Here is a 26,739-nt window from a genome sequence, read left to right on the forward strand (position 1 = left end):
CCCCTTCCCCACAGAGCCGAAATGGCATCCCCCAGCCCCATCCAGGATGGAAACAGCTGGGAAAGGCTTCGGGTGGGGGAAGCCAGGCGGCTCCTTCGGAGATACAAGGGCTCCTTTCCCAGCTGGCCGGGGAAACGCGTTACCGGGAGGTGAAGTCACCGTCCCTGCTGGGACCTGGCTATTCCGCTCTCCAGGATATGAACTCAGAGGAGCTGTATTTGCCCAGGGAAGAGGTGGAGCCTTTTCCATTTCCCCCATCCTTCCGAAAGGACAGGACGCCTCCTGAGCGGGAAGAGATGGGCCGATAGCGGTGGCAGCCAACGGCCAAGTGCCAGCACTGCCTGAACCTGCGGCGGACACGCCTGAGCCATGGGACATGGGGACCAGCAGAGCATCAGGTCATTAACAATGCACCTTAGCTCATGTCCAGCTGGTTCCCTGGAAGCCAAGGTAGGGCTAGCTCAGATACCCTGGCAAAGGGGCTGCACCTACAGACACTCTCAGTGTTGTCATTAATGCCATACCCAGTAAATGGTGCATTATCATAATCTGTGGTGAATGTGCTACAGATTGACAAGGGCAGAAATAACACAAAAAGGACTTAGAGAGATTAGGAGGACAAACCCAGGCAGATTCAGCCTGGGAAAAATGCAGACTGCAGCATCTGGGGAGAAATAATCCAACCAGCAGCAGGTCAATGGGAGGAAGAAAGAGAGGAAGCAGGATGTGGGGGGACAGTGAGAGGAGCAGTGTGAGCATGAGCACAGAGGGACCTGCTGGTCAGGAAAGCAACCTCGGCAGCCCTGCGTGGGGGGATGCTGCTTCCCAGGGTACATCTCCCACCGTGTCTGTTGCTTCCTGGGGTACCACTGTCCATCACATACCCAGGGCTGTGAACATGAGAGAGGCTCACAGGGAACATGAGAGGTGAGCGACAGGAGCCAGCAGTGAAGGGCTGGCCTTGCATGGGAAGATTAGGGCAGGTCAGTAAGTCTGGATTAGCTGAGCAACAGTTAATTAGGGAGGGCGAGCAGGGACGCAGCAACCCAGCAACCCACCTACACCTGGAGGGGTTTGACGCTCCAGAGCAGCACGTACCTATTTATTTTATGGTTCTAACAATGAGCCCCAGATAAAAATTAGAGGAGCCAACAGTGGCCAACAAAACCCTGTGGGCTCAAGGGAGTAAAACAAGGATCCAGCCCCTACATTGCTTGGAGGTTGCAGCAACCATGCAGCTTCCAAGGGAAGCAGGGCAAAGCTGAGGCTGGAGGACTGGGCTGCCACAGCCTTATGGCACCATGTCGCCATCAGTGCCAGCCCCGTGCCTGCACATGGCAGCTTGGCACCCAGGAGCTGCTCCAGCCGGTGGAGCCAGTACTCAAAGCACACAGCGATGAGGAGGCTGGAAATCCTGTGACATCCTCCTCCTTTGGCCTCAGGGAAGCTGCCGTGCACCTGGAGCAGGCGCTGCCAGGGCGGACGGAGCGGCTGTCCCCACCCTGGCTGCGCTAATCTGGGCAAGGCACACACAGGATGGGAGGGGAGGCAGCGGGAGGTGAAGCTGTTAGCTCGAGGTCACCCAGAAGGTCGATGGTTCAAGTGCCGCCACTCCTTCCCAAGGCTGTGACACGGCTGGGAACTGAATTTTACTCAAAACTCCCCCCTCTCGCCAGCAGCCCGTGGGCAATCAGCTGTCGGCAGCCCGGGACTAACCTCAGTCGGCTGCTGGCGGCCAGTTTGGAGTCACACGGTTAAAAATACCTTGCGGATGCCTTTCCTCAACTCTGACCCTGCGAGCCAGTGCTGCCGCCAGCCCCGCTCAGGGACGTGCCGGCCGGGTCCCCTGGGACAGTCACAGCCTGGGCTGTGCAGGGACATGGCAGCTGCTGCCTGGGGACTGGGTTTTCCTAAGAACCAAGGATTTCCACTTCTGGGGGGGCTGCTGACTATATTCTCTATTGCCAAACTGAAATAAGGGGCTCAGCTTCCTAAAGCTTCCATCCAGCAAGCGATGCCTGCACTGTCCAGCTCCCTCTGAACTGCAGCCTGGATTTCAGCAACTTCAGCAAAATGTCTCCTTCCCTCCAGGATAGAGCCAAAACGTGGCCTCTGCTTCCTCCCAGTCCCAAGGGATGATGAGTGAGTGACTGCTCCTGCAGATTCCATGGTGCTGCAGCCATTTGTGGCATCTGCATTGGGAAAGAGTGTAAGGATCTCACTCAGCAGTGGCCACTCAGCTCCCAAGCCATGATGGATGGGAGGGATCCCTCTCCAAATCCCTTCTCCAGTGATGGTGAGGGCATGCAGGGCACCTTGCTGTTCCCATTCCCTGTGCAAAGGTCACCTACCAAAACTCGTGAGAACTGACTGGTTGCTCCATGCTGCTGGCAAGTGGGAATGGAAGAGGGATGGGTCCATCACTAGCAGGCACAGGCCAAGCTCTCTCCAGTCTGGGACAAGCAGCCTGAGAGAGACGATCCTGTTGCCACTCTCTCCTTTCCCTCTCAAGGCGGGGAAAAGTGTTGTCCTTTCAACAGCATCCTGTGGCATGGTGTTGTCTATGCCCAGAGTGAGAGCTTCTTTCCCAGATGGATCAGACCCTCCGACTGCCTGCCTGTGTTTCTGGCTGGACCGTTCCAAAGTGGGAGAAGCCGTTACCAAAATCTTGCCCATTGCCTTAGCTGAATTGGGATACTTTCATGCAGCTGTGGCAGTGAAGGATTTGCCTGGAATCCTGGTCTACAACGGGGTTCCATATGCAGTGGACAGGAGAGGGACATGACAGCTATATGACCAGGATGTCCTGCACCACCCTGCATGTCCCCACATGGAAGCAGCAATCACTTAGCAGTTAGGGACAGTCTGGAAGCAGGAACCCACCCCAGGACCCCACACCCACCCTCCTGTCCCTTCGGGGCCCTTGGTGACTGCTGAGTTATTTTGGGCACTGCGTTCCTGACCCCCTCCCCTCATCCCAGCTGCTCCAGGGCCGGCAGGGAGGTTAGCGGGTTCCTCCCATTGCCCAGCCCGGACGCCAGAGCCAGGCAGCAGCTGCCTGGGGACCAGCTGGGGACAAAGGCAACACGGAGCAGCCCCATCCCCCCCATAGACCTTGGAAGGGACAAGGGCTGAGTTAGTTACAGCAAGGTGAAAGGCATCACAATACAACTCCAATAGAAAAGAAGGAGCTGGATCTGAAGACCCCATGGGCTGAGCTCTGGTCAGCAGCTCCCCATAAAGGGATCAGGAAGGGGTTTGGGGGCAGTACATCAACACCTCCCATCCCCCAAAGAACAGGCCCACCTCAGCACCAGAGGTAAACAGAGACAGAGGCAACATCCTTGGCTCCTTGTCAGACCAATGTGGTGCCCAGCTTCCCGCAGGGACTCCACTGCAAGGTCAGCCCCCTCCACCCCAGCCCTGCCTGGGCACTCCCCACACCCCATCCCGATGGAGCGGTGGTGGGACACAAGCCAAGGCCTGCCTGCTCCCTGGACCCCTGCCGGGAACCTGATCTGTTTACGCCTTCCTAGCACGGCGGGTTCGTGTTGGGAACGGCCCCGGCAAGCCCGACTTGGCGGCGCAGGCGGGACGTGGGAGCAAGCCCTGAAACCCCACCTGCTGCCCCGCAGCATCCCGGGGCGGGTGTGGGGAGAAAGTGGAGGAGAACAGGGAAAAATGGGACCCTCCTGCCTCCATCTGCTCCTTTTTGTAGGAAAAGGCACCACTTCTTGCTCTGTGCTACCCATCCTGTGGCATCCAATGCTCCCTGCCCTGGCCATGAGACCATGGTGAGTTGCTCCATCCCCAGGCTTGGCAGGGAAGGGCTTTCTGAGCAGTGGCAATTCTTATGGGAGTGCACTGGGAGAGCCAACTAGCCCTGGAAGCCTCGTCCCTTCCTGGAAAACGAGGTACTGTTTTTGCAAACATAGCCAGCAACATGTGTGGGCGCAGGGGGCTGATGGCCACATGCTGGTCCCTGTTCCTGGGTCTGGGCTGTACCCAACTGGGGCTGAGAAGGGGAATCCACCTGCACTGCTCCTAGGAGGAGATGTTCATCCAGGACTGCTCACCTGGTGTGAATTCAGTCTCACAAAGCCACAGGCATTTGGAGCAGGCTGCAGTGGGACAGAGTCATGACTTTAGGGACTTGGAGCTGGACACCTGCTCATTCACACCAGGTTTGGGTTGAAAGGAACAGAGAAGCAACTCCAGGATATCCATGTGCTGCTAAATATAACCAGTGGGACAGATGCTCCAAGACAGGGAGTTGCCTGCACCTTGACATTGCTGAGCAGGAAACTGAGGGCTCACCCAATGCGTAAGTAGTTCTTGAGGTTTGGAGACACAGAGCAGGGTCAGAGGCAGCACCTCATTCTGTGCAGGAGCCTCCTTCCCTCTAAGGAGTGTCTTCCTTCTTTTTAAGCCAGCAGGATTAGCAGGTACTGGTTCAGGGAAGCCAGGAGGGCTCATGAAGCTTCAGAGCAACCAGAGCAGCCTGGGTTGCAGCCCCAAGCAATCCCTGGACCATGGCTGTGCTGGACCCCACACTGCTGGCCAGACTGACTGTGTCCCCGTGTAGGCAATGATTAGCCACCAGGGAGGACTCTGGCCCCCTTTGGAGGCCAGTGGTTCTCACGTGGCCTTGCCATGGTAGGGACACATCCCAGGTCCCTGAGAGGCTGCACAGGCTGTGAGTTGGGTGTCCTGCCCAGGGCGACAGGACACCCATGGAAGGGGGAGATCGGTGGGGCTCCCAATCCCCAGTCTCCATACTGCTATTTGCATCCTGTTCACCTCCAGCTGGAAACCCCCTTCAGGCTTATCCACGCCTGTTCTGGCAAAGAAACAAGGCAATGCTCCACAAGGGGCTGCTAGAGGGGGAGAGTGAGGCAGGCAGCCTCTGGGATGGATGTTCTATGGGTGCAAGAGGCACCTGCAGAGTGGGTGGTAGAGCCTGAGCCAACCTCGCTGCTGGGGACACCTCAGTGACAGGCACCAGATGCCCTTGCCATGCTCGCCAACTCCCTTCCAAGCAGACAGGGCCTTACACAACCAGCCATGCCCAGCATTACGAAATCCCAGGAGTTTTCACCCCTCCCAGCACAGCCGCCCACCTCAGGTGGTCGAGCCAGACCCAGCTCCTGGGATGGCACCAGGGAGGACGGGACAGGGGTCTGGGCACGGCCTCAATGCTGGGGGCCACGTGCTCCCTGCACAGCCTTGGCTGGGGCCCGCGGGGAGCGGCGCTGGCAGGGCTTGGCGGAAGCACAGCCGGACGTGTTGCACCAGGCCTGGGATGCTGCGGGAGCCGCATACCTGCCTCACGCAGGTTCTCCCTGCTCCCTTATCTCACCATCGCAGCCCTGCTCGCTTCAGCTCCGGCCTTTCTCCCTGGGCTCGGGGTGGCTGCGGTGCACCTACCCTGGGCAGCATCCCGCAGGAGCGACGGATGGGCCAGAGTATCCAGCCCTTCCTTCCCTGGGAGGATAGAGATCATACCAACAGAGCCATTTCCAAGCAGTTTGGGCATCTCCAGACAGGTCTGTGACTCACCATGACACCTCGGCACGGCTTGGGTGATATTACAGCCCCAAGGTTCAAACAGATCCCTCCCTCTCCGTCCCAGGCACGATTTTTTAGGGAAGCTAGGATGGGATTTAGGGGGAGCCAGAATGCTCACAGCTCCTCCCCACCCTCTCACTTACTAGAGCAGCCAGAAAAAAAAAGGTGGTTTATTGTTATTTAGTTTCTTGCCCCTTTCATTCTCCTTTGCTGGAGTTTTTGCCAGCGGCAGGCCCCGGGTCTGGCGGGAATCCAGGACAGCCGAGGCGCTTTTAAAAACAAAGCAGGGCGCGTGCATGCACACATACACGCACGGCATCCAACCCCGCTTTTAACTCTTGCCGGAGCAATGCTGGTGGAAGCATCCATTTCCAGCAGGAAACCATCTTACACACGGTCATCGCCACTGGGATCCAACAATTCACGTCCCACCTCCCCAGAAAAACCTCTTTGCGGCACTGGGATCCTGACAGAGAGGTGGCAGAAGTGATGCTGGTCGTTTTTGTGGTCCACCAGCTCCCTCCTGGAACCAGCCAAGCCAGCGGATGGAATGCCAGTGCTGGCAGTGTCCTTGCCACGTCCCCTTCTCTGCAGCCCTGGGGAGCACTGTCCTGGTTACTGCGCCCGTGTGCTGCTGGCAGCCGGGCACACGGTGTCCCAGGGCTCGGGGCTGCCCTCCCTGTCTGCCTTCAAGCTGTCGTCATCTGCATTATTGCATGTTTCTGGGTCAGACAGTCAAAACAGCCTCTGCAGCCGTTGGGAAGGGGCAGCTGAGCCCCCTGATCTGGGCTGAGTCACCAGGAAATGCCCAAGGGATGGAAATTCCCCTCCTGTCCCAAACCTCAGCCTCCTGCCTGTGATACTGGGGATGGCTGCCAGCCTGGCTCCATCCATGGCCCTAAGGGATCTCACATTTCCAGGAGAGCCCAGATTCCCTGGAATACCCCAGTGCTGTCTGGCCATCTCCAAAGGATGGCAGCATGGCCTGGACTCAAAAGTTTCCACATTCATCCCCTTCCCCAGAAGGGTTAGCTTAGTTTTCGCCCCACTCTTTTACAGAGACAAGAATAAGTCAGCTGCAGTGGCCCAGGCTGACAGCAGGGACCACAGGCTGCCCTGCGAAATGGGCGTCCAAAGGCTGGGGACAGAAATACAGACCTGGGACAAGGGGAGATAGGGATCTGTGAACACAGGGAAATGAGGGGCAGAGGGGCAGAGGCTGGGCCAGCCGATTCCCAGCACAGGCTCCTCCATCTTCCTGTGTGATGCTGTTTGCTCGTGCCTTATCTCCTGCACTCGGCACAGGAACTCTTTCCTTGGCTCCGGGCACTCCAGTGGCAGCCGGGCCCCTTTCCAAACACAACACCCGTTGGAGCCCAGCTTTGAAAACCAACTATCCCTTCACTCCTTCCGCTGCCTGTGTGGGGCTTTTCCTCCCCGGCTGGAGAGGTGGGAATGCCAGGATGGGAAAACCCACCCAGCAAACACCGGCCTACCAGAGGAGAACCCCCTTCCAGGGAGGTCCAGGAGCCACAGAAGGAGGAAGAAAGGATTGACCTCGCCTTGCCATGGAGCTGCAGCCCCACCATCATCCAGCCCCACGGCTGCCGCACTCTACGGAGCCTTTGAAGGCTCTTTTATCCCGCTCCCACCTCCCACCCACCGCAGGCTGGTTCAGGAGCAGGTCTGGGCATGCTGTGGGGTGGTGGGGTCCCCTGCACGAGGCCACCGCCAGCCCGGCTCCCCAGGCACGGTGCCTCGCCCCGCTCCTGGCTCAGTCCTGGAGGAAGAGGGAGTTTTGCCCGTTTCGGCAGAGTTTCTCAGCGTCTCTCCGCAGGCGTGCCCACAGCCTTTCCAAGTCGGAGCGCGGCTGCGGAGCCGGTCCAGCCCGTCAGACCTACAGCGTGCGGGGAGAGGAGGAGAGGACACAGCCAAGGACGCTTTGGGAACTCGTCCTCGAAACTTGGGCTTCAGGGGATGTGGCCAGAGCCACACTTGTGCTCAGGGGCAGAGCCGGGTCCAGCTGCCTGCACTGCCTGGGGCAGGAGTGGAGCAGGAAAGGTGCCCAGGCACCCCTGCACCACTGCCACCAGGGAAAGCCATTGGGTGTAACAGAGCCTGACGTGATAAGGATCCTGCCCAAAGCCAGTCTGAGCTTTGCCCTCCAGCCAGACCAGGAATAGCACCTGGAGTACCCAAGGGTTTGGGACGAGCCTCGCTTGGTAGCAGCAGCGAAGAGGAGGATAGTCCTCGTCTGTAAGGGAGGATGGCACACTGGGCTTCCTGCCTGGCACAAAGGCACATCCAACACCATTACAAAATAACTACCAGATTGCTAAAAAGGAGCAACTTCTCCCCTGAACAACTACAGACCTGCTGGTGTTAGGAGAAGCAGAAATCCCAGCAGGTCATAAAAGGAGGGCGGATGTTTCTGCAGAGGACAGGGACACAGAGCGCCGGTGGCAACGGCTAACAAATCACAGGAGAGATAGTAAACCTCACGCTTTGAGGCTTAAGCTGATAGAGCTACTAGGGATTAGGAGGAAATTCAACGGGGGAGAGAAGGAACGACTTATCCCACATCTGCCTGCTACAGTCTCACAGCACATAGAGCAACATCGCCCTTCTCCTGCCAAACTGGATGGTGGCAGCAGCATCTGAGGGCTGGCACAGCTCTTGAGAAAACCTTAACACGCTTTGTGCTGCTGGGGTGCAGTGGTGAGAGGCTCCAACACAGGCGTGGAGATAAAGCCAAGACCCCTCTGCAAGCTTTGCTAGCATTTAACGACTTGCTAGGTCATGGCCCAAACACAACCACGTCCCATAAGCCCACCCCAGTCCTTAATATCTAAGGTCTGAAAAGCACCAACATAGCTGGTCAAATGGGGCAAGGGGCTGACTGAACCTCCTCAAGGCAGCAGCTGAACCCCAGCAGGGCTTTGCTCCCTGTCCTTGAGAGTTCACACCAGTTTGCTCAGCTGCTGCCCTTTCTTTGTACTTTGCATACATTTAAACAAAAACCTTCACCACTCCCTTGAGGAAGGCAAACAGTGAGTCCAGCTCCCATTGCCTTTCACAGCTCCTCCGTTATCACAGGGGCTCCCCTCTCCCAGCATCACCCTGGCATCCCCCCATCCCCTGTCCCTGGATCCTGCATTCAGGGATGGGGACACCCAGACTTTGCCAGGCACCATCTGGCTCCAGAAGCAGTTGCCCCAGAGATCCCTGGCCAGAGGGGCTCTGCCTCTCACCTCCCCCGGGAGCCTCAACCCCTCGGTGCTGGCCCTAGCCGGGCCAAGTAGTGCATTGTTGGCGAGGGCAGCAGCCCAGGGATGTGATTGATCGTGGAGGAGAGAGGCCAAAGCCATGATGGGTCGTTTAACAATTTCAATTAAACTCTGCAACGCTCCCGAGGCAGAGGGGAGGGGAGAGGGAGAAGAAATAAAAAGCGGGATGTTTCCATTGCCAGGGAACCTCAGCAAAGCACGGCTGGCCCAGCAGGACCAGCCTGGCTCTCCCAGACCAGAACCCCCTCCCTGGCTGCAGGAGTGACCACGGCGTCGCGCCGACGTCCTCTTCCTGCAGGCAGGACAACTGCCCTTGCCTGCCCTTTCCCTCCTGGCTCCTGCCCCCAAAAATCTTGTTCCTGCCTGCCCCACCACCTTGGAATGAGAGGTGCTGTGACCCACTTGTGCGGCGGCGCTTGCGCGGGGAGGAGGCTGCGCACGGAGAATATTAAACGTGTCCCTGAAGTTCCTGCTGCCGGGACTGGCGCTTGGATTTTGCTTACGTGCGGTGACTTTTTTAGGCACAGGAAGCCCCAGAGGGCTGATCACAGCGATCGAGCTCCCAATCCACTGAGACAGCAGAAGGACTCTTAGAGGGATTTAAAAAAATATATAATAAAAAAAAATAAAAATCAGCATCTCAGCCTGTCATATGGAAAAGGCACTTTAATGAGCAGCAAAGGCAGCAAACGCTTGGCTCACATGGCATCGGTGACAAGAGGGAGAGGGAACCATAAGGGATAGGGAGCAGTGGTGCCCTCCATGCCAGGGATGAGCCTCCAGGACCAGACAAGCCCCACAGCAGGTCAAGCACAGGAGCCCCAGCAGTGGCCTTGGAGGGGTCAGGGTTTTTTGGCCCCTCCTTATAAAGGAATAAAATTAAAATAAGCCGAGAGAGCTGCTGATGCTGCTGCAGCGGGGGAGTTAAACACACACGTTCACGTGGGTGCCCCACGGCTGCAGGGAGGGGAAGACTCTCCAGAGAGAAAACAGACAGGACTGAACTGCGAGAGAGTTACTGGAGGGTACAGGAGAAAACAAGTGTGACTTCACCCCTCTGGGTGTGCAGGAGGAGAGCCATGGGCACCCCAGCCTGTACACACTGCCCGGCAGCCATGGGACACCAGCTTAGGGGCCAGGGCTGCATCAGCCAGCAGAACACTCGTATCCTGATGTTATTTATTGCCTTGGGGGTGTCCTTCAACCCATTCACATGGACAGACTGCTCTTGTTCAGCTCAGGGACCCTGTACAGGCACAGTCCCTGAGCAGCAGAGGCAATGGCACCCAGTACCTTCACCCAGGGAAGGGGCACCAGATGCCCCTGTTCTGGGGAGGAGGTGGCTCCCAGCCCTTCTGAAAGCCCAGCAGTTGAGATTTGCAAAGTTCTGGCCCAGTCAAAGCTTTCCAGTAGATGACCCAGGGGAGCTGATCCCCTCCTCACGTTTATAATCCTCAACCTAACTCGGGTTTCTTTGCGCAAGTCTCTCCACACTGAGCTGCTCCTAAGAAGCCTTATTAAAGCTTCTCCTACCTGAGTTTCCTCTCTCCCTCCTCCAGACAGCTTATTCCCTTTCAGCTTTCCCACCCACCCCCATGAGACCCCCCACGATGAGCAGCCTTGGCAGAGGTATCCACACTCCCACAGCCCAGGCGGCCAGGGTGCACCTTCCCCCAGCCAGACATGGCATTGAGAGCCCTTTTATTTACTTTTCCCAGTTTCCTTCTCTTGATCTGTTGGGAGAAACGACCAGGAGCTCAGCTCTATACACGGGCTCCGTGTCAGTGGCCACAATCTCATCCACCTTTCCACCCTCCCCATCTCCTCCAGATGCTGTGCGGCGTCTGCACGACCCCGGTGCACTTGGGGACCCCCTCCTGAGCCCTCTGTTCACTCCAAGCTCTGCTTGCTGCTGACCTTTCTGAGAGCACAGGCAAGAAAACAGCCTGGCTGAAGGGTTAAACATTACCAGACTGAAATTCAAGGCTTGACGATTGGTTCCAGTCGACTGGCTGGGATGATAATTTTTCACAAGATAAATACGGCTGGGAGTGAGCAGCAACCGCTAAAGACCCTTTGTAGCAGCGTTCCCCCCAAAGCGGTTCACTTCCCCCCGCCACGGCTGCTTCCCTTCACCCATCCCTGCTCAGTGGCCCACACTGCAGGGCCCCTGGCCCCAAGCCCAAGGGGAACCCCAGCTCAGCTGTAGGATTGCTTACAGCCCAGTCATTCATCCGTACGGGCTGTGCTTGCACTCCCGCCTCCAGCCGCAGCAGAACTCATGTGCCGCGGGTCAGAGCCAGCGCTTGCACCCCGGCTTGGCCAGCACTGAGACTCGCACCCCGGGACTGGCAGGAGTGCCCATCCAGGGAGAGGGAGCCCACGGCTCTCTGCCCAGCTACTCACTGCTCTTGGACGCCTTGATCTTGGCCACCAGTTTCTGCACGCCAGGTACATCCCCGTTCTTCACGGCCTGGATCAGCTCCTGCTCGCGCCCCATCGCAGGCAGGTGGGAGCAGCAGCAATGTAGAAACCCTCAGATCCCAGAGGTTTATAAAGCCATGGGAATAAGCCCCTAATTCCTCAAAACACACTTTGATGAGAGATTAAATCCAGGAAGAAAGACACTTTACAATCCCACAGGGCATAAAAACCAGAAGGAAGAAGTCTTTCTGTTAAGGGCAGAAGTCCCTTTCTGCATCAGGAGGAGCAGGACCCAGATGGGATTTGACTGGAGAACATGCAATCAGTTAAAACAAAAATTACTTCAGTGCTTGGGGATAGGTTCCCAGCAGCACAAGAGCTCTGTGAGACAAAGCCAGGCAGCCTGGGGCAGGGTATCCAGCGGTGGCAGCATTGGGATGCCCTCAGCCTCTCACAGCACTCCTGGAGCCAGAGGTGGTGTGCTTTGCTCCCTTCAGCAGGCTCTGCTGTGTTGACGAGTCCCTAATTCATCCCAAAGGGATTACGGGCTCGTTGCCATCTGGAAGTTATAGATCCTCCCTCTCTGGTGCTCATTAGCCCCTTCGTTTCGGCATTCCTCCCGGTGACGGCACTGCAGGCACGCTGGGGAGCCCCATGCACGGCCGAGCCCCGGCACGGCAGCCCGGGACCTGCGGAGGGAAGAGCAGAGTCAGCCCCCAAATGCCATTTACCTCCCGGCTCTGTCGCGACAGCTTTTGTATCCATGCTGAAGAACGAATACTTTGACTATATTTAGTCCTGGAGGGACTTGGCTCATCCTTATGTTAAACAGAGAGGGAAGAACCTGTGGAGGAAACCTCCAGAGGGTGCTGCCCCCAGAGCGGGACAGGACACAGCTCCTTCCCAGCCCTCCCGGGGCCAGACACACCACGTCCTCCCTGAGGGCAGCACACGGGGCTTGGGGCACACGATGTCTCCCCCTCTCCTTTCCCGGTGGCAGCACACAAGGAATGGAGCTCAGAAGGTTTAGCCAAAGCTCTCTGCAGCCCATGGGAGTGGGTCAGCCTGCCTTGCACTTTTCTCCTCCTGTGCAAGGATAAACCCTCACCCTCTAAACTTGCTGGGAGGCTCAATGCCCTGGGACCCAAGACACTTCTTCACCAATTCAGGAGCTCTCTCTGGCCCCAGTGAGGAGCTGGGTGTAATTCAGCAAGACGACTGTGCTCAGAATAGGATCAAGGCCATATCCTGACCAGCCAGGGTACCCTGGAGGGGGCATGGGGTCCTGCAGAAGCAGTTCACATGTCCCAGCCTGTGCTCCCACACTGCACCCGGGCTGCCCAAACTGTGTGGCAAGAAAATCCCTCCTAGTTCAGGGCCATGCATCTGGCAGGCTGCTCCGACACCGGGGAGGAGCGTGCGTGCAGGAGAGCAGGGAGCACACACCGTGCCAGCTGCAAGGCTATCGCCAGATCACCCCACAACTTCCCCTCTGCCCATCCAGAAAGGATCACAACCAGCTGATGGCTCAGTGGAGTGTCCCTTCCTAGAGCGCTCGCCCTCCACAGTTTATGTAACAGCGGGTGTTGCTTCCTCCAAGCAATCGAGGTCACTGTTCAGAGCATGGAAATCACAGGCGAGACAAGGCAACAATGACAGGTCCTGTTGGGGTGGGGGCAAAACCAGGAGAATCCCATGGCATAGCAATGCCCAGCCGAGAGCTGCAGCTCCCCCCAAACACGGACCCCTCACAGCTTCCCCGTGCTCCTGCACTCCCCAGGGTGCAGAAGCACAGGGCAGACAAAAAGATAATCCTCAGGTATTGGCTCAGCTTCTGGGACAAGGGGGTGTGTGATTCCCACACCAGGCTGGGGGGTTCTCCTCCCACCCACAGCTCATTTAGCTGATGAATCCCTCGGCACTGAAGCTGGTGCCCGTCGGGGTCAGCTGTCACCTCCCCTCGTCCTGGGCCACCTGCACAAGCTTATCTACCTTACAACAAAGTTTCAGCCACTTGACTCAGACTAACCTCTCGCTGCAAACAAATCCCCTCCCGAAACCTCCTGTGTCGCACTGTCTTCAGAACTATTTCGTTTAACGCTGTGCACTGCATCCAACTCTGTGCTGCTCCTCAAGAGCGCTCACAAGAAGTGAACGTGAGGCGGTGAGACGACTTTATATTTGAAAAGTCTGTCCGCTCTCTTGGAAAACAGCCCCGGTGCTGCTGCCTCGGCTCCCGGAACACGCGGGGCTCAGCGGGCAACTCGGAGGGACGGAGAGCTCCGAATGCCGACCTGCACCTCCTCAGCCTCCCCAGAGAGGAGCAGCGAAGGTAGAATTCAAGAAACGCTCAAAGCTGGAAAAGCAACAGCAAAACATCCCTCCCACACGAGCAGAGCTGAGCCTCCAGCCCAGGAATCCACCTGGAGAATCAAAGTATCCCAAACATTCCCGCAGCCAACGGCAGCGCCGGGGGAAAAAAGGAGGGAGAAGAAGGGGGAAAAAACCCCAAACAAACCCAAACCAGTTACGTAAGTGGCGGAGGAAAGATGCAAAGGAGCTGCAGGCACCCAGCCGGGTCCCGAGGGGCGGTGGGGGCAGCTCGGCTCCCCCGGGAGGCTCCAGCGCCGCTGCGGGCGCGCCCGGGCCCCCCTCGCTGCCCGCCCGGCCGCGCCTCCGCCTCCCCCGCCCCGAGACCCCCGGGCGGGGCGGCGCCTTCCTCCGGGCGCGCTCGGGGGGATTTCTGCCCCCACCAAGGCGAGCTGTTCCGCGGCTCCTGGGGCGAGTTACTCCCTCGGCCCCACTCACCTGGCGGCGCTCCCAGCCCGCCGCACCGGGGCGAACCGAACGGCGCTCGGGCGAACCGAACCGAACCGCGCCGGAACGAACCGACGGCACCGGACCGGACCCGCCCACGCCGTGCGGAGCCGCTCCGGACCGCGGCGCGCCGAGCAGTGCCGAGCTCAGCCCGGCCGCAACTTCCCGAGCCGCGGGGGGCGGCAGCGCGGCCGGTACCGGAGCGGAGCCGCGGGTCCCGGCTTGCAGGCGGCGCGGCACTCGGCAAAGTCCCGCTCGGGCCGGCCCCGTCCCGGCAGGAAATCCCTCCCCGGCCCGGCCTGATTGGAAAAGCCCGGCGGGTTGTGCGGCGGGGCCGGGCCGGGGCGGCTGTCACTCACCGTGATGCGGCGTCGAGCGGGGCAGGGGCCGGGCCGCCCATCCCGCCGCACCGGCACCGCTCCGCCCCCGGTCGGGGCTGCCCCGGGCTCCCGGGCTTCGGCTTGCTTTGAAGGGGGTCCGGCTGGACGCACAGCGCGGTCCGGTACCGGCGATGGGGAGCGGGACCGGCGTGGTACGCGACCGACCCGATGCTCCGGGACCGGCGGGGTTCGGGACCGAGCCGGTGGGAGATTCTCCATTCTCGATCCAGGACCGAGCCAGTAGTTCGGGACCGGCTCCCTTGAGAATCCTCCATCCTCCTCATTCCAGCTCCGAGCCGGTGGTCTGGGACTGGCTTCGAGACCGACCTAGTGCTTGATCCGGGATTGGTCCGGTGCTACGGGACGGGCTTCGGAGAGAGGTCCCCCATCATCGATTCAGGAGCGAGCAACACGGTGGGTGGTCTGGGAACCAGCCCTCCCCCCTTTCAGCCCCAGCCCTCCCCCTCAGCCCTTTGCCCACTCCCCCCCAGCCCCTTTGGAGGGGCTGTGTAATACCGCTGATGGCACCCATGGGACCAAAATCCACCGATCCCCAGCTGAACAAGCCCCACATTAATCCTACTCTCACAAAGCACTAAAACCACCAAAAATCACCCATTTCTGCCAGTCTTCAGCAGAAGCAGCAGAGGCAAGTGCTCCCTTGAGCACAGTTATTTTAAAACAAGAGATTGCCTAATAAAGCTGGACAGTTTTTATTGCATGATACCACTGGATTATCATCAACTAATCAGATTAAAAACACACAGAGGCTTTGGTTTTATTCACTAAATGGCCAGCCCACAGCTCCCTGGGGGAGTTGCAAAGATCCCACACCTCTTCAAACCAGGCCCCCGAGACATTTCACCAAATGATGGTTTCATGAGCAACCCCAATGAGGGGGATCCTTGGCAAGGAGGAGGGACTGACGTCTCCAGACACACCCTGCCTTTTCAGCTCCAGAATAAAGAGATTATTATGCACATGTAATTATAAATGTCCACATTTTATGGCTGCTGTGCTGAAGCACGAAGCTCTAAGTAGCCCTGCTAGAAAGCAGTGAAGTGAAAGGTCTTGTTATTCCTCCTCTGAGTTTTTCCAGATCTTGTAAAGTGCAATGACATTTATAATAATCCCCTGAATTTATGTGGCACCTTTGGTCCTTCTAAGGATCTTTATTAAGCTTTGCAGCTCCCTGAGCACAGACTAAACCCACTTTGCAAAAGAGGAGCCCAGGTCTTGTTTGGTACAAAATGTGTGTCCGATATCAGGCAGGGGAAGGACTTTTTCACCCCAACGACCTCCAGCACATGCTGTTACACCACAGTAAGGGCACAGCACCCTGACATCCCCAGCCAAAGGTTGTTATGCTTCAGCCACACTCATGTGGCTAAAGCTGGGTAATTCAAACTTTAATCTCTGGTGTCATACAAGCCTTTTGAATGGAGGGTGTCATTGGAGTGGTTTATGAGAAATCAACAATTTCTAGTGCAGCCTTCAAACATTTAACCCCATATTGGCAGTCCTGACACTGCACCAGTGCCTTCCCTCTATGGCCCTGCCTGCAGGGAGTGCAGCTGGGAGGAGCAGGCAGCAGCCCCCATTTCCCCCCATGAATCCCAGTTTTCCAGCCACTCTTGAAGGTTGAACAGCTGGTTGGTGACACCAGCACAAAGAGCTGCCGGTGGCTTTAGCCGTGTCCACCTTGCAGAGTTGACATACCTCCCCCCCCATGACATTTATTGCCCTGTGCCTGCAGAGTGGTGCTGACAGCACTGATTGAGTTTTCACTGCAGAGAAAGTCCTTTAACAATTCATTCCCTTCTATGCACCAGTATGAGATGCTTTAGGGAATTTCAAGGTGCAGGCACAGTTGTGTGGCCAGCTCTGCCCTCAGCCTCTGCAGAAAGGTGCCCAAGGCAGCAGTGACTTGTGTTCCCCTTTGGGTGAGGGACCTGGGGGCTCCAGCCGGGTCGGGCTGCTCAGTTCTGCGGGACCCCGGTTCCTGCTTGCAGCTCCTCAGGTCGATGTTGCCATCTAGAGGTCCCTGCTACGGCGATCATCTCCTTGTAAAGTATTGGGAAGGAGATTGTTTTTTTTAAAACTCAATGCAACAATTCAAAGCAGTTTTATTAGGTTAGCCCATGTCTTGGGTGGCTGTAGCTCATCCTGGCTTGTCGCACAGCCCCTGCAGCTGTGCAAAACCCTCCTCTCTACTCTGACATTGTTTTGAGATGGGGTAAAACAATCAAAGCTATGCATTTGCTGCCCGGCGTGGAAGCAGCCACACTGGCAGAAGCAATACACACAGTGGTATCCACAGCAGCTTCATGGCCAGCGCTGGCTCCAGGTGAGGCTGTGACAGACATGGCTCCAAATTTTGGAGTGCAAGACTCCCAGTCCCAAATCTCACCCATGGAAACCAAACTTGGAAGTTCATGGCCATTTCATCTTGACTGAGTGGGCAGGAGGTCTGCAAAGGCCCATACCAGACGTCCAAAATATTTCAAGTATGTTATGAACCAGCTGGCTGGAAATACACTTCCCCCCTTTCAGCAGTGGCTCAGGCTTCTCTTTCAGTGCTGTTTTTTTAAAGTGTGCCCATCTTGACCCCAGGCCTTGTTGCAATCCCAGGGCTGCATCTCAGACAAGGGAGCAATGACAGTTTGATGCCCATGGCAAGGTTCGATTCCCTGGATAGGTGTGCAGACACCACTGTCCAAACACTCCCAGTTCAGGGTCAGCACAGAGCTGATGTCTAGGGCAGCACCACTATGGCAGAGGCTGTGTTGGACCACAGGATCTGTCCTGCAGGGAGGAGAGTGCAGGCTGAGGATGAAGCAGGGCGAGGAAGGGCCTCTCCTGCACCGAATCAGGCCATGCCAGAAAGCAGGTTATTACCCAGATTTAAAGCCACCCACAGGAGCCCTTCCTGCAGCTCCTGACATTTATTCACACATCACCTGGCTCCCTGAGCACTGAGGGGTGATGGGTGCCCCACTGCTGGGCTCTGCTCGTGTCCTTAAGCAGCCCAGTAAGTCTCAGTCTCATTCCTAATCCTCAGAAGTCTCATCCTCTCCCCATGGAGCCTTTTCTGTACAGGGATCCATCTCCTCCCACATTACATCCCGGCCAGGCATTTCCCACCCTGCTCAGCACCCCACCTCATAGGCACCAGTGTAGAGGGCAGAGTGAGAGCAGGATGGAGGATCTGCACACAAAGGTGCTTAGGTAGGTATTTACTCCATTGCTTCTTACACACCCTCCTGGCAATAGCTGCTGCTGGAAGCAGTCCAAGAAGATGAATTAGGGAGCTTGATCGAGAGAGAGATGCACTGCCCACAAGGAGGAGGAAGAGGATCACAGCTCCCTCCCAGAGACCAGGCTCTGGCAGACAAAGGTTTGGGCTAGTTTGGCCCCAGACATCTCCTGCCATGCCACAGCACAGCTGCTGCCTGCAGCTGGCCACTGCCACCAGGAGGGCTTCAATGCCAGGATACATCCCAGACCCAAGCCAGAACTTGGACACAGCTCCATGAACTCATGCCCTGTGAAGCTGAACATCAGCCTTCGTGTGAAATGCAGCAGTGACTGCCCTTAGCAGAGCTGGTGGGACCTGCTGGTGGCAAAGAGCTACAGAAACCCACCCAGAGTCAGCTCTCAGACAGGTAGTAGGGCTTGGTGGTTTAGGAAGCTCTGCTCTGGTAGTATCTTTTGCAACAAATAGTTTCCTCCCACAAAAGTAATCAGGTAACCAACCTCTTGCTGGCAGTCCAGCTCTGAGCTCCCTTGAAAAGCAACTCCTCAGCCCTGGCTGGAACATGTGCAAGCCAGGAGTTACAGCCCGCACCAGCCCCTGCCCTGGCACAGCAAACCCAAATCCTTCCCCTGAATCCCTGTGGGAACTTGGGCAGGCGCTGGCATGGGGCTTCTTCCCACGTGCCAGTTCCTGGCTCCCGCTGGACTCACCCCTCCAGGTACACGTGAGCTGCGGCTCGCACTGTCCTCCTCGCCCTGCCTTCCTCTTCTTCGTCCCCCTTGAGCCTCCCTGTGCTGACAGTCACTTCTTTCTGATCTTGTGCCTTTCTTTTCTCTCCGTCTCCCTTGCTTAGTCCTTTACTCAGGAAATTAAAGATAATCCTCCCTTTTTTTTGCAGCCGGATTCCCTGTTTAACATTCGCTGCATGTGCTTGCACTGATTCAAAATGGGATTAGACTTTCTGTTGCTTTGATGTCATTTGGGCTTTGCACTTAAGGCAGAGGGGGGAAAGAAAATGTCTGTTAACAAACCTCTTGGATTCCACCCACCCACTTGCGTCCATCCTGGAAATGAAGGTCGGGCATATTTACCTGCAGAAACTGAGCCCCCTTCTAGGATTGATGCAGGGGGAATAAACCAACTCACAACTGCAGCACTGCACTCACAGTGTATGGACCTTATTCTCTGGAAACACCCAAATTTCGCTCTGGCTCTGTTATCATCCAGCTGCGTGGAGGCTGAATGGCTCCCATGAGGAGGGAGGTGTCATTAATCATCAGAAAACCACAACTCGTTGGCTGTCAGTGGATATTGCAACCTCCAGCTGCCGTGCAGCAGGGAGCGCGTGGGCCACCGGCATCGCTCCAACGGACCGGGGCTCAGGGCTGCCCATCGGGAATACCCCGAGCTGCTCATTCCTAGGGGGAAGCAGGTGCTGCAGGGTGGCTGTGCTGGAAATCCACATCCTGGGGCGTGACATTTGTGCAGTGGCACAGTCCATAACTTTCCAGGGCACATTTCCCTCTGCTTCCTCCAGCCTGAACTTCTCCCCCTTTGGAAGACAAGGATTTGGGGTTGTTCTTACTGCTGGTCCTTCCAACGCCAGTACAAAGCAGATGAAGAACGTTTTTCGCATGTTGCCTGAAAACATTTTGCTTTGCTTCCAAGACACCGCTCCTCAAATCCGTGATGTCCAAAGTGGCACAGTTCACAGCTAGAACAGGATCTCACACCAGATAAGAGCAAGGGATTCTGCAGAGCCATGACCAGGGCTGGGATGTGACAGTGGATCCTATTCCTGCTTATCCAGGACAGTCCACGGTCTCCAGAGCCTCACAGGTGGCTTCTGCTGCCTGATGCTCTTTCTCCATTCCCACCAGAGCTTCCCTTCACAGACAGCTGTGTCACCTCTGGGTAACAGGCAGATCTGGGGGCTGCATAACTGAAGATGTTCCAACGTCCCTGAAACCATCCCAGGACCTTCTGCGCATTGTTTAGAAGAGCAGCTTCGCGGATGAGCACAATCCAGCCATAACCAGAACCCACCTCAGAGCCCTGAGCCCCTGGGGAGGCACAGCCAGCACCAGCAGAGCAGAAGTGGGGACACACCTAGGCAGTCCAGGGGCTCTAGCAGCTGTGATTCCTGTCAGCCACACCACATCGCTGTGCTGCAACCCTGACTGGCACTGCCACCACATTGGGCTTACTTCAGGACTGCCCAGGGACTCGGGACATGCCTCTGCCAACAGCACAATGTCTAATCCATTTTGCCTGGTACACACTCACAGACTTGATTAATGTCTGCAATGAGCTCCATCCATCATCAGGGAGTAAAGGAGATTAACTCTGCAGCATGCCTGCCTTGCGTTGATCCTATTCTCCAGGCCTTCTGATTAATGGCGAGGCCGCCTTATCTGCCAGGCCAGGAAACACGAGGATCCGGCTTGCCTGTGGATGGAGGGAAGCTGTGGGAGCTCGGGAGCAGACGGGGCAGTGCTGGCACAGCCACAGCACGCTCTACCATCGGGGCCATGCTGCTGCACCTCTGCTCCCTACACTGCCAGCTCTGCTCTCCATTCCTATTGATCCCTCCATTCCCACTGCTCCCTCTCTTCCTCCTCCTGGCCCTTCCCAGCCATGCTAACAGGAAGGAGAGCAGCAATTGGAGCGCTGATGCATCCGTGCAGGAATGCATGGAAACCAAAGTCTGGGGCTCCATTTTCCCTCAATGGGTCAGCAGGGAAGATGTCATTCCCCATCCACAGAGGGAATTCAGATGAGTTGATTCAGAGGCCTGGAATAACCCAGGCAAATCCCCTCCTGGGGGTGGGGGCGAGGCTGCAGCTGACCAGGGCTGTGGAGAGCGGCCGCTTGGCCGAGCCCTTCCCGGGAGGACACGCGTGTTTAGTGGATGCAGGGAATTAGCGGTGCCATCTGGATGGGCTCCAGCTCCTGCCCCTGGCTCGCTGCTGATGCTTCATTAACAGCTCCCTCCTTTCAGCTCCGTCTCCTCGGCTTCTGCTGCGATCAGCTGGGCTGGAGTTTTGTTGTCTTGGGTTTTTTCCAAGTGGAAATTATTTCTCTATTCTTTTAACAATCAGGACGGAGAGAAAGAGACAGGAGAGGAAGGAATTTCTGGGAGATGAAAGGGCAGGATTAAGGACACAGCTTTCACTTTGTTATCCCTCTAGTGTGGCTAAGAAATTCCTTTCAGAAGAAGACTTTAATTAACTATGATTTCTGATGGGAATAAATCCTGGACCGAGAGAGAGGTCTGGCTTCTTGGGTCTGCTGACAACCTCAGCTGCAACCTCAGCAGCCCAGATTTGTACACACACACGTGGTGTTACACAAAACTTAGCACATTTGAAATGGCTTTGCAAAGGCACTGACTGTCACCCCAGTCTGGAAAATAAGGATCAGAGGAAAAAAACCCCAGGCATTAGCAGGCCACTGCGCGCGGTGCCAGTGGAAAGACGATCTGAGTGCGCTGAACCATGGGGCTATGGTGGCTCAAGATGTGGGAAGGGGCCTTTTGCACAGAGTAATAACCCAGGGCAGGAGTCAGTAGAAATATCTCTGTTGCCTTCCAGACCAACAGCCCTTCTCACACAACAGGAAAAATCAGAGAGAGAGGAGAGAAAGACACCCAGTGGCAAACTGGGACATTTAGAAAGCATCTCAGTGATGTATTTGCATCTTCCACTGCCGCAAAACCTCCAGGAACTGAGTCAATCAAAAATAACATTTGGGGCTGGTTTTTATCCAGATGAACTCTCTCCAAATATTTCAAGGCAGCCAGCAAAATGGCCAGCTTCTGCTTGTTTAACCCTTCTCCTGGAACCTGCGCTGATTCTGAAAGAAGGCACCATTGGAGAGAGCATCTTTTCTGTGAGCTTGACCTCCAGAACTGGATGTGGTACCAGGCCTGTTCATTCCCAGCATCATCCTGTTAACCTCCCTGTGCCCGGACTCTGTCCTGACTCACTCAGTGTTTCTGCAGCTCAACTTTCTGTGCAGATCTGGACATGAAAGATGAAGAATCCATGCAAGTTTCCAGAGGAAGCCTCACCCCCAGTTTACACAATAACAGTAAGTCCTGCCAGAGAAACATCTCAGCAGGTCCCTCTGAGAACCACATTTACCTTTTACTGAACCATGTTAAACAGGGAGCTCACACTGAACCCACATCTTGCTCCTCTCCCATCTTTCCAACTAATGAACTCCCAGCTGGTAACAAATGCTGGCTGCTGCTGCTGGAGCATCTGCCTCTGCTCATGCTTAACAGCCCAAGAGGCAAAGCGCTTTACTGATTATTGTTTTCATATAAGTGAGCATCATTTTACTTTTTCATTATCATTTTAAAAGGTTCCCACCTCTTCCACTGCCCTGAGCCACTGCCTCCAGCCCCAGCAGCTGCCTCTGTGCCCTGCAGTGGCACAGGGAACATACGGTTGGTTTCCCTGGGGGGAAGTGGAGAGGAAAGGAACATCTGGCTGTTCCAGCAACCCAGCTGCTGAGGTGAGCAGAGCTTTTCCTGCAGGGGCCTGCAGGTTTGTGTCAGGAGGGTTTCCCATCCCACGCTACCACTGGTAACAGCCCCCTTTACACAAGGCTTCAGTCTCCTTTGGGATTTAATGCCTTATTAATTTTACAGATTTTGTGCTTGTTCACATCTTTTGCAAACTAAAAATTTCCTGTGACATGCTGTATCAAATGTTTCACTGGATTTCAGGTAGATTTTTAAAATCAACTATATCAAGTATTACTGCTTTCTTCCCCTGCCCCAACCCTTCTCAGGACTAGGCAGCAGGATTGCAGTCTCTGGTTATAAAACACCATTTTTTATTAGCTCTGTCACAAATCCTTACACTTGGATTTGCAATTTCATGTGACAGCTCTTTCCAGACTTTGAATGGAGTTTATCTCGTTTCCCTGACTTGAACCTCTCAGGATTTTCCCTTTTGCTTCATCTTGGATCTGTAATTCCCATTTCCATTTCCAAGCTTAACAACATCCTAATTCTCACTGAAAAGAAGCATGGCATATCACTCATTTTGGGTTGGGCAGATACCAATTCTTGACCATCAACCCTCCACATCAATCCTCCTGTTCTGTCTCCTCAAGCACACATCCACATCCCTGACCTCAGCACATCGGCTGACCTGGCCCTGGAGCCCGACAGCCTCTCACAGGGCAAGTCCTGCTTAGCCCCTTGTTATTTTTGGCTGTGCCTTTGTCTCTGGGATCTTCTAACCTTTAGCAATGAAAACAAAACCACAGAAGGTGCTGCCCTGGCCTTTGGCTCGCTGAGAGCAGGGGGATGGACAAAGGCTGAGGGCTTACACCTCAAATTAGCAGTGTGGGACTGGAATGAGCCAGGCAGCTCGGACCTATCATTTCAAGGGCAGGACACAGTAGGGAGAGAGGAGGTCATCATCTGGTTTCAGATAAATGCCCACTTTGTTTTCATTAATTAGAAATCCAGCACAGATAATAGGAGAGCTTAGATGACCATTTAGCTGAAGAATTCTTGTAAAGCCACATGTGGCTATTGAGAGCTGAGAAAGGGAATTCACCTGCTGCTTTCATTAGAGGTGTTCATGTCTGAGAGAAAGCAGAGCCTGGGAGTTGGGAAATCAGGAGTTTGCTCATGGCTCAGGCTCCTTGTTCATTAATAGCAGCAGGGCAGAACTGGATCACACAGTAGCACCGACCTGAATCAAGTAAGGCACCAGTGCAACATCAGCTTCTTTCCAACCTGCCAGACCATACATACAGCTGTGCACATCTGGATCAATGACAGCAGCACCTGAGTCACCACCAAGCTGCCCTCACAAACCTACTCCTCCAAACATTTGAGTTTTCTGTGTTTCATTTTTTAATCAGATCATTACATTCAGTACAGATCCCTCTGTGAAGATAAAAAAGTTGTGCTGAGATAGACATTGCAGGAGGAAGGATAAGATGCTGCCTAAACCAGGGCTGTTGTAGAGAGAATTGCTGTCAATTTTTGACCTCAAGCTCAGCATGTGGCTTTAGGGAAATTGTTTAAGTTTGCTATCACTTCTCATCTACAGGGAAGGAAAATGTTATGTGGCAAAGACCCACTTTCCAGAATCAAAGGAGATAAAATGGAACAGCAGTTGGAAACTGCTTTATCAATCTTGCCTGGAAAGAAGGGAGACTGATGTGCAGCTATCAGACAAAGACAGAACTCAGTCAGCATGGAGGGTTGATGCACCATGCCTAACACATCCTGAATGAGATCATCCCTATCCCTAAGGCCACTAAAAGGACAAAACTTCACCCATTAGGCTACTTGATCAATATAATCACAGTCAAAGTGCTAAGCAATAAAAATGCAGAGGCCCATCCTATAAGTCTGGAGTCGTGAGTAAGGAGAGTGGTGAATTCAAGGGGAGGATTTGCAACTTGGCTCTTAGTGAAGGCTTCTCTCTCCAGAGTGTAAATCAGAGCAGCAGCCAGGTGCTAAATAAATATTTAGCAAATGAGAAAGTCTCCATTTAATGAGAAATTATTTGGTGAAACCAGCTGGGGAAATGGTTTCAGTAGCACAGTAACAGAAGCTGGCGCTGCTCTCTGCCCCACGGGATGCTGCGGTTCCACTTGTGTTGCGTAAGTCAGGATCTCCAGCTGGGACAGGCACAGGAAATAAAACTCATTACTGAAATGCAAGAGCCTTTCAGGGTTAAACCGCTGTTAGACCAGCCAGATTCATTCCCTGGTTGCAGAATTTGCCTAGCAGCAGCTTTGGATGATTACTATCTTTCTTCATAACAGTGACGTTGCAGACAGGATGGTCTAAGTGTAGTGGTGATGCCAAGTTTGTAGGAAGAAGTAATTTTTCTTTCTTTTATGTTCAAGGGCTGAGCTCCATTTCCCCACTTTTATCTACATCATTAGGCTGTCGAGATGGCAGTTCCCTGTCTAAATGTTAATTACTATATCTCTCTCTTAAGAGGTGTTTTCAAGGGGTTAGTGCCTCAATCTTCCTTGTAATTACATGCAGTGGTTAGCACAACTCATCGGCTATATCCCAAGGTCCCCTGAGAGCTCATCCCTGCTGCAGTTTCCAGTAGATGAACACTCACAGAACCAGTCCTTCAGAGAGCTGCTGTCTCCAAGTGTTCAGGCAGATAATGAGCTGATTACTGTGCCTTCTCCTGCTGCCGACGGCGAGCTCTGTGCACAGACAGGCTGCGCATCACCAGTTGCTGCAGTTCAAATTCCTCCCTTCTCTCTACCCCTTCAAACTTGGTAAAACTCTGCACAACCAGTCCCTCCCTGAGGCAAGAACTCCCAGATTATTGACAGAGCAAAAAAAGGGAAAAACAAACCTTGTCAAAGCCTGAATATAAAAGCCCAGTAATGAAACAGTGACACAGAAATGGTGGTGAGGCAGATCTCAGATGCTGAGCATGGCTTTGTCATGTCAGGGACAGAGCTGCTGTGGGTTTTTATGCCTCTACAGCTGAGAAGAAGGAATTACAGCTTCCTCATGTGTGAGGCTTTTCTGAGTGAACAGCAATAGCTGAGATTGCAAAGTAAAACTAAAGTTGTGTTTTGGAACAACTGCTATATTTAAATGTTAGATTCTTTCTTTGAAAGCTATAAGATACCACATTCCTCTCCAGGAAAAGTGAGTAGAAGCCTGTCTGTGCAGGGAAAATGTTTGCAATAGCAACTGCCTCCCAGTTTCCTATGCAAATACTCTTAATCCATACTTCAAGCCTGGGTAAAACTAAATTATCTGAAGGCACTCTGCAGAGGACAGCACGCCGTTCACAACACTCCCAACACTCACACACAAACCACTGCTTGCTTTGCAGCAGTAACCCCATACAGATGAACACTAACATTCATCCAAGATGTGAAGGAAACAGTTTTTAAAGAAAATATTAACTGAGAAATACCCCTTTTCAACAATTTGTACATGTTCAAATCTTAGATACCACAGATACCTGCCATGGAAAAAACTCACAGGCAAAACACGGACTGAGGCAACTCCAGGGACTCAACAAAAACCTTACAGCAGAGCAGAAAAACTCATCCTGTCTCTGATTTCTAAGAGCTTCAATGCCAGGGCAAAACGTGCACCAGGTTTCTGTCTGCTGCTGGTCCACTAGAGGACAACCTAATAATGATGAACTCCTTTGGGTTACACAAAAATGGCCCATACTGAAACTGCTGCTGCCAAATCTGGCTGGCAGGCCATGCTGGGATTGCTGCTCTGTGTGTGCGGAGCCTTTTAGAGGTACAGATTGATTCCTACAGAATTATGAAATTCCAAAAATTTTCTCCTGCATTTGATGCCAGCCTTTGCAACTACAGAAAGAAAGAGACAGAAGCAAGGGAGATTTCCAGGCAGACATATGTCATTTTTTTATAAAGTAAATCATATCCACTGCACTGTGCTCTGCCACAGAGAAAATCCTGCCTGTTGCTGCTGGATTTCTCACAGGCTTCTGACATGATATCATGGGGTTTTTTCAGTCCAGGAAGTGCTCCAAGGTACAGAACGATCTGTTTGCCTTGGTAACATATGATTTATCAAACCATAATGGAGGAATCCATCTCATATAAACCGTGTATAAACAGTGGCCAGGAGCACAGGACAATCATCAGCTCAAAGCCACAGAAAAGCACAGGCTACAGCTCTGGCAAGGCAAAGAAAAGGAGTAAATCAGCTTCTCAAAACCCAAGGGAATCCTTGCCTGATATTTTTAAGGCAAATAGAAGACAAATAAAATCTGAGCTAGCAACAGACCTAATTTCTGGAGCTAGGAAGCAAATGAGCTGTGGCAAGAAGCAGAACAGAAAATAGCATAGAATTAATTACAAGTGGAGTGTCTCAGGTTAGAATTGGAGTTAGAGGCATCAGAGGGTGAAAGCAACAGTTTTCAGTGGGTAATTTGTTTCCTTAACATCCTTCAGCCCCACTGGGGCTGTGCCTATGACTCGGGGACAAAAAGCGCGTGTGTCC

The 26,739-nt window shown here is 54.4% G+C and overlaps 1 protein-coding gene across 8 annotated transcripts in view; it reads right to left on the reverse strand.

Annotated features, from left to right (window-relative positions):
• The window catches only part of CASKIN2 (CASK interacting protein 2), a 37,866-nt gene extending 19,266 nt beyond the window's left edge, over window positions 1-18,600 (reverse strand). For 2 of the 8 annotated variants that reach the window (XM_038157507.1, XM_038157509.1), the window contains exons 1-2: window positions 14,088-14,414; window positions 11,262-11,968 (exon numbers count right to left, since the gene is read on the reverse strand). In XM_038157507.1, coding sequence (XP_038013435.1) covers window positions 11,262-11,355 — 94 coding nt within the window. In that variant the 5' untranslated portion in view covers window positions 11,356-11,968; window positions 14,088-14,414. Of the gene's footprint in view, window positions 1-11,261; window positions 11,969-12,725; window positions 13,289-13,308; window positions 14,061-14,087; window positions 14,417-14,455; window positions 15,030-18,442 lie in introns of those variants that run through there. The other 6 variants (XM_038157504.1, XM_038157503.1, XM_038157501.1 and 3 more) reach the window with 6 other exon arrangements.
• Window positions 18,601-26,739: the final 8,139 nt, after the last annotated feature.

The sequence above is a fragment of the Motacilla alba genome, chromosome 18, assembly GCF_015832195.1.
Source record: "Motacilla alba alba isolate MOTALB_02 chromosome 18, Motacilla_alba_V1.0_pri, whole genome shotgun sequence".
NCBI lineage: Eukaryota > Metazoa > Chordata > Aves > Passeriformes > Motacillidae > Motacilla > Motacilla alba.